Source organism: Gavialis gangeticus, unplaced genomic scaffold (assembly GCF_001723915.1).
Source record: "Gavialis gangeticus isolate Ggan-Ray unplaced genomic scaffold, GavGan_comp1, whole genome shotgun sequence".
Taxonomy (NCBI): domain Eukaryota; kingdom Metazoa; phylum Chordata; order Crocodylia; family Gavialidae; genus Gavialis; species Gavialis gangeticus.
In genome coordinates this window covers 14,522,706-14,529,425 of record NW_017728993.1, presented here as the reverse complement: position 1 = coordinate 14,529,425, position 6,720 = coordinate 14,522,706, and the positions used below count along the sequence as shown (strand labels likewise).

Below are 6,720 nucleotides of genomic sequence, written 5' to 3'. Positions count from 1 at the left end.
AAAATAGCATTAGGCTTCATGACTTATTGGGGGCTTTTGCAGTAGCCTGTTGGCCTTTGTGGCCACATCCAGATGAGCACAGCTGTGCGGTACATGGTGCCGCAGACCACCTTTGGTACCACACACTGCATATTCAGGTGTTTCCTGCACTGCTGCCTTGCAGAGCGGGTGTGTTTTTTGACTCCAAGAGATCCAGGGTAAAAAAAAAAAAAAAACCCCATGAAGAAAAAAAGTGGGGTGGTGCATGTGGCAGCAGCACATGCTGCCCAAAACTGGAGCCTGGCCAGCCACAGCCATGCTCCAGCTGTTGGCCAGGCTCCCAGGTGCAGAAGTGCCAAGGCTGAAGCTTCCCCAGCCCCCAGGTAAGGCTGCTGAAGCCAGTACAGCTGCTGGCTCCAGCCTCCCTTACCCCATCCAGAGTAACCTGGCATGTGCCAGAACACACATGGCACAGGCACAGGGACAAAATGTCCGGCTCATCTGGACACGGCTTGTGAAACAAATCCAACTTTTATATTAGTATAGCGTGGACCATTTTGAAGTCTTACTTTTCAGTAAGTTAAACTAAACACTTGCAATTACAGCATTGCAATTCTACTATGGAGCAGAATATGCTGTAGACAATAAAGTGTTGGAAAGTAAGGTGGACTCTCTTAGTCAGCTTAGCCTTAGCATTTCAAAATACTGGCATAACTACTTGGTTTTAAAAACTGACCTCTTATGACTGCTTTGAGGTGGTTGGGTTTTAGCTTTCTGGCTTGGATCACATCATTGAGAGCGGATCGGTAGTTGCCTAAACAAAGCAGAACCTGGGTCAGAAGATTTCCTGTATACTGCTTTTAAATTGTAAAGATGCCTGAGGGCAGAATACATGAGGTCCAGAAACACTGCTTATTCTGGGACCACAAGACAGGCATTGATGGAAAGTGGACATTAATGACCACAGAAATATGTTACAAGGATAAATCTGCTGCTCAAACAAGTGAAAGATGCTAAGCCAAAGGATGCAACATATACTAGAAGGTTCCCCATATTTTGGGTTTCCTTGTTCTTGCTGCAGGGGTCTCAGCAGGGTCTTTCAGGATGGACAGCCCTAGCCAAAACCTTCTGAACACGTGTCACTCTCAGTCTTCCATCTCTGCAGTACAGAATTGCAGGTTTATTGTTGCCCCTGCTCCTGCACAGACTCCCAGCCTACAATGACAGTTGGTATGGCCAAACTGGGACCATAATCCACACAGCTCTATGATTGGCTTCTCCCTCTTCCCAAAGTCTCTTCCTGAAGTACTTAAGTGTCAACAACGTGTCAAATTTAGCATGCAAAGCAGAAACCCCAAGCCCCCAAATGAGCAATAGCCACTAAGACAGTTCTCAATGGCCTGAAAAATCTTTCAAAAAGCATATAACAGTGACAGCATGAGACATGAAAGGCAAAGTCATTTAGTCTTTTTTTTTTTTTTTTTGCTTATGGGGAATCTACAGTGCCCATAAAATACAATGCAGAACAGAGTCCATTACCCAAATAAAACTGTGCTGCAGCTCGATTAGTGTAAAGCACAGCATTCAACTCGTGGTCACTGCATTTCTTTTTCAGCCCTTCTGTATATGAGATCACAGCTTTCTTGTAATTTTTTTCCTTGAAGTAATCATTCCCCTCGTTCTTATACATCTTTGCTTGCTCTGCAAAGGGACAAAAATAGACATCCCCCAACATATCAGAAAATGCACGTACCCTGCAGACACTCAATGTCCATCTACAGAAATCAAGTATCTAGTGCAGAGGCGCTCAACCCCCCAACCTGTTGGCCCTGATCAGGTGGGCAGAGCCATGCCATCCAGCTCACAGGGATATCCAGGGCTCTGAAAATGCTGTGGCAGGGAAGCAGTAGCAGCAATTGCCACTTCTCTGCTGCCAAATTTCTGGACTTGTGGGGGCCAGATTGCATGCTGGATCCCATGTGTAGAGTTGGCTAGAGCCTGATCTAGGGACACAGGATCCAGCTAGTGGTGGTGTGGACCCTGAACCTGCAGCTTGGGGCCCTGAGAAGTGGCACAGAGCCCAATCCTGGCTAACGGGGCCTGATGTGGCCTGTGGACCTAACCCAACCCATTCACCCAGCCTGTGCAAACAAATGGTTGAGCCCTACTGGTCAAATACATCCCACACTGACCCCTGAGCGAGACACAATCAAACCCAATCGGTGTCACAAAGAGCAGCGAGACAACACCCGTAATTTAAGTCAAAGAACGGAATTTTCTGCTGCCATAAGCTACGCGGTACCTTCAGGCGCTTGCTCCTCGCTGAAAATGATGGATTGAAGACACGCCAGCTCCGGGGTCTGCTTGGGGTCTATTTCCGCAGGACACTGCTTCATAAACATTGGGATCTTGTCGAACTCCTGGGGAACCACAGCAGGGAGGAGCCGGGGTTAGAGCCCAACTCTGGGCACACAGAGTCCTGAGTCGGGCCCCCCTCGAGAAAAAGCGCTTCCTTTACACACACACACTCATGAATGACGCGTGCCCCTGGCGCCTGGGGCAGCATGGCGGCGTGGTGGTGTTGGCAGCAGTGAGAGGCAACCACCTGCAGGCGCCACTGGCACCTTTTCACAGGGGGTGCAGAGCCATGCTCACCCGCATGCACGGACCCAGAGAGACAGCCTTTCACCTTCAGCTCCCTCTGTGCAAAAATGCAATGTATTTCCTACCTAAGGGGCCTTTTTAACCCTCTTGTACCACCTCGGCTTTCCCCAGAGCCTGACCAAGGGACCTGGATCCCGAAAGCTTGCAGAAAAGGACAATTTTCTTGCCATCGCCCAGTCGGGCGAATAAAAGGTATCATTTTGGAACCACGAGTTCTAGGTTTTTTTGTTCCGTCTGCTTTCCACACATCTGCGCAAGTTCGGGGCTGGAGATTTTCAGCTCCGGGCAGGGAAGGCAGCTGGGACGCAGCGAGGTGCGCGTCCAATTCGCCCCAGGACCCTTGCCCAGGAGGGACCTGTCCCAGCCATCACCCCACGGGCGAGGCAGGAGCCGCCAGAGCCCGTCCGGCCCCACCTGCTCCCAGGTGTCGGCGTTAAACGCCCCCTCATAGCGCCGCGCCTGGAACTGCTCCAGCAGCGCCTCCATGTCGCCCGCGGCCGCCTCCATGCCCCGCCGGCTTCCGGTTCTTGGCTTCCGGCTTCCGTCGCCGCGTGTGGGCCGGGCGCAGTGTTCCCGCCGCGCCTTTCGTTCCGCCCTCCCCCGTGGCCCTGCGGGGCCCAGATGCTCTGGGGGAGCTTGAGCTCCATCTTCAGGGGCCGCACCGGGAGATCAATGCAAGGGCATTCATTACAACGCCCATTCAATGTTGCATCTGCTGGACGCAGTGGGCCAGCAGGTTCTTAAAAATGGCATGAACGTCACGCCAAAATAAGGCGGAAACTCCTGGGCTAGATTCAAGCCGCCTGGGCTGCCCCGGGGTCACATCCAGCTCAGGACCAGCCCCCCTGGCTTTGCTCCGTGAAGCGGGTTGCTTCGCCCTCCCTGGCTAAAACAATAAGAAAGACGCCGGGTACACGCAGCCCTCGTTACTGCTGCTGGCTAATTGCATTTCTTTGGTGGCTCTTGCTGTGAGAGCCTCGAATTCTCTTTCTGCTTTTTTTTTTTTTTGGAAAACAGGCTGCACAAGAATAATCTCCGCCCGTGTAGCATTGTCGTCGCCCCCCGTCCGCGTTCGAGCCGGTTATTTTCTGGCAACCGCCTTCCAGAGGCGGAGGCCCTCGAGCAGGCGGCTGGAGGTGCTGCAGGGAGCAGGGAGGCTCTGGGGGCCAGGGTACCAGCCACGTTTGTCCACGGGGTTTCTGTCCGCCTTGCAGCTTTGCTGAACGAGGCCGTATTTCAGTTTCCAGCGAACTGCCAGGACGCGGTCATGGGCCTGAGCGGCAAAGACGCACACGGACGCCTCAGGGTCGTGCATCAGGTCGTTGAGAGCTGGAGCAACGGGGGAAAGTCGATCAGAAACTGCAGAGCTCTCATAATAGTCACCGATATCTAGATATGCGCAAGGGAAGGGGTCTTGGCCTTGCCGCGCCAGCTGCATGAAAGTCCCATCCTAAGGCTTCTGCTCAGATCCTCCACCTCCTCCCACTCACCTGTACAGGAATCTGAAGGACTCCCGCAGCACGCAACCGTACCACCAGTTACACGACTTGTGTGGCACGGCATTGCTCTGCTCAAAGCTGAACATTTAGTGGCTGCATCCTTAGTCTTAGCCCTGAAGAACTTGCAATGAATGGAAGCCAGAACCCAAACTTTGCCTGCCTGAAGTCAGGGGGCTACTATATGAGCACAGGAGCAAAAGTGAAAAGAATAGGTAGAGAAGGAAAAGGTATTAGGACCATTTATAAGGGTACTGGTATTTATGGGTGCTTGGATATTATTGTCAAGTCCCCTATGATTCAGTGGTAGCATCCTCGTCTACCACACAGGAGACCTGGGTTTGATTCCCAGACACTTATACAACTACAGCCATGGAGGCACCAAATGTCTGGGCTCAGTCTGGTCTTTGGATTCAGTCTCAGTGGCCTAAAGGGAGGATGGAAGGTCTGGGCAGCCTCCACCCCTCCAAAAATTCATCCCCAGGCATGTGCATTGAAGGTCTGGGTGGCCCTCATGCATACACCATGATCCAGGAGGATTGATAGTTGCCACCATATTATTGTGATGCTCACCAGAAAAATACCTAGATGGGCAGGCTCTCCAAGGAGCCTGTTAAATGACCTTGCTATGCTCAATTCTCTTCATAGGGGCAGAGAAGGAAGTTTTTAAGAGGAATTTAACGATAAAGCGTAGGGAGAAGAGGTAGAGTCAAACCATTACAAGTGCTATTTATAATTCCTTTGCATAGAGTACAGATTTGTGGGTATATCAATCCCAACATCTTCTGAGATGCACAAATACTCATTCAAAAGGGCAGGCATCTACATGTGAGGTTTTTACTTACCATTGCTTATGCTATTCAAGTCTTCTTCTGTCATCCTTTTGTCCATGTGCACAACCAAGAACCCTAAACATACCATTAAAAGCAGTGAATTCCCCTTTCTCCCCCATTCATTCTCCACTGGGGACTTCACTTCTGAAGTTTTTGTCTTTCATAAGGAAAATCCCTCAGATATTTGGACAAGTTCTAAAATCCTGAGACACACAGGCTGATGTGGAGGAGGCCAGCACCTTGTTCAAAGCCCAAGGAAGTCAACATGAAGCCTTTCAACTCGCTTCAAAAGGCTTTGGATTGAGGCCATACCAAGAATTTAGCTTTTAAGAGAAGGGCACACATTCTTGAAGAGGAATTCCCCCTGAAAAGACAAAGGTGTTTTGGGGATCCCACCAGGAGCAGATGCCAATTGGAGAGCTCTTTGGGCTATTTTGTTAAGAGCATGTGGTTAGGGGTTAAGAGCATTTCTGTATTAATGTAGCATTCAATCCCAGAACATCAAGAAATCATGACATCTGGACAGAATCAGTTGATGTGTGCTGCCAGATGAAACCCTGCAGACAAAGGACTTGTGCTAAAGAAAATCAGATTCTTTTGTGCTTACCTATGAATGTGGCTGCAGCCGTTCGTAAACAAGGCTCTGCACTTTTAAGGTAAATTTGACTCTGCAACAAAAACCTTTGGATATTTTTCTCATGTTTCTTCACCTAAGGCAAGAAATGTCATAGGAAGGTCCTCCATAAACTTCTCACGTACTCAAAGCCTAATAAAGGCTTTGACTGTGCTACTTCTTCAGTATTAACCTTTAACATATCAACACACAATTTTAAGAAAGATCACTTACAAGGTAGTGGCATATTTTATCCACATCCTCTTGATGGTTGTGCCAGGCCTTCCTGCTACCAACCTGCTTGGGAAGTTTCCAGTTCATGAGTCGAGAACATTCATCCAAAGCTTTCTTACATTTCTGAAAGAAAAGATGGGAGTCGCAGCGTTTCAAGGAGCTGAGTACTGTCCAACTCCTAATAATGGGCTATGTGTGGGAGAACTTCCCCTGCACAAGTGTTGGATGGGGAGCTCTAAGTTATCTCTACAAAATAAGGATCAGGAGAAAATCCTCCTTTGAAAGATGGTTCTGGAGAAGCATCTGTCCGGAGATCTCATCGATTTAGGTTCTTAGGTATGGGGATATAAGTGATTATAGGAACTGGCCTCTGCCATGTCAGGGTTCCCCTCTTGCAGGTGCAGAAGTAATGGGACTAAGCTGTTCAAGATTTCTTCCTCCTTGATAAGTCTCTGACTCTTCTTCACTTTCTTGAGTATGCTCCCAAAAAGGGAAATGGCAGCAGAGCGCACACTCTCTCTGTCCTGTGAGCGATACAAAGAGAGGAAGTCAGGGGCAGAACGTTTAGTGAGCAGACAGTTCTCTTCTTCTTGTTTTATGAGGGAAATGATAGGCTTGGTCTGCAATTATGGCTACTCCCTCTTATATGAACTATGAGATGCTAAATAATTTTCACTGATACTGTTTTTTCAGGAGTAAATTGGGTTTTTGCTGAACCAAAATGTGTTATCAAAACCAGCCGTTTCACATGGAAAAAACTGTCTCCCCATCAAAGTGCTTAGACTGGTAATCTTGGATGTGTATGTGCCTGTGTGTGTGTGTGTGTGTGCATGTGCACCTAGTGATTTGTGTGTGTGTATATGTGCAATTGTGTCACACACTCCTGTCAGTGCAATTTTGA

At 49.1% G+C, this 6,720-nt stretch overlaps 2 protein-coding genes across 3 annotated transcripts in view; both read right to left on the bottom strand.

The window, feature by feature from the left end:
* Positions 1 to 3,181, bottom strand: part of TTC4 (tetratricopeptide repeat domain 4) — a 21,076-nt gene extending 17,895 nt beyond the window's left edge. Inside the window, exons 1-4 of one of the 2 annotated variants that reach the window (XM_019501249.1) lie at positions 3,058 to 3,181; positions 2,282 to 2,399; positions 1,519 to 1,680; positions 716 to 793 (exon numbers count right to left, since the gene is read on the bottom strand). In XM_019501249.1, the coding sequence (XP_019356794.1) occupies positions 716 to 793; positions 1,519 to 1,680; positions 2,282 to 2,399; positions 3,058 to 3,150 (451 nt within the window). In that variant the 5' untranslated portion in view covers positions 3,151 to 3,181. Of the gene's footprint in view, positions 1 to 715; positions 794 to 1,518; positions 1,681 to 2,281; positions 2,400 to 2,708; positions 2,730 to 3,057 lie in introns of those variants that run through there. The other variant, XM_019501250.1, reaches the window with a different exon arrangement.
* Positions 3,182 to 3,350: 169 nt separating this feature from the next.
* MROH7 (maestro heat like repeat family member 7) overlaps positions 3,351 to 6,720 on the bottom strand; it is a 28,055-nt gene continuing 24,685 nt past the window's right edge. Inside the window, exons 18-22 of the mRNA XM_019501246.1 lie at positions 6,188 to 6,343; positions 5,820 to 5,942; positions 5,580 to 5,682; positions 4,985 to 5,047; positions 3,351 to 3,972 (exon numbers count right to left, since the gene is read on the bottom strand). Of these exons, the coding sequence (XP_019356791.1) occupies positions 3,725 to 3,972; positions 4,985 to 5,047; positions 5,580 to 5,682; positions 5,820 to 5,942; positions 6,188 to 6,343 (693 nt within the window). The 3' untranslated portion in view covers positions 3,351 to 3,724. The remainder of the gene's footprint in view (positions 3,973 to 4,984; positions 5,048 to 5,579; positions 5,683 to 5,819; positions 5,943 to 6,187; positions 6,344 to 6,720) is intronic.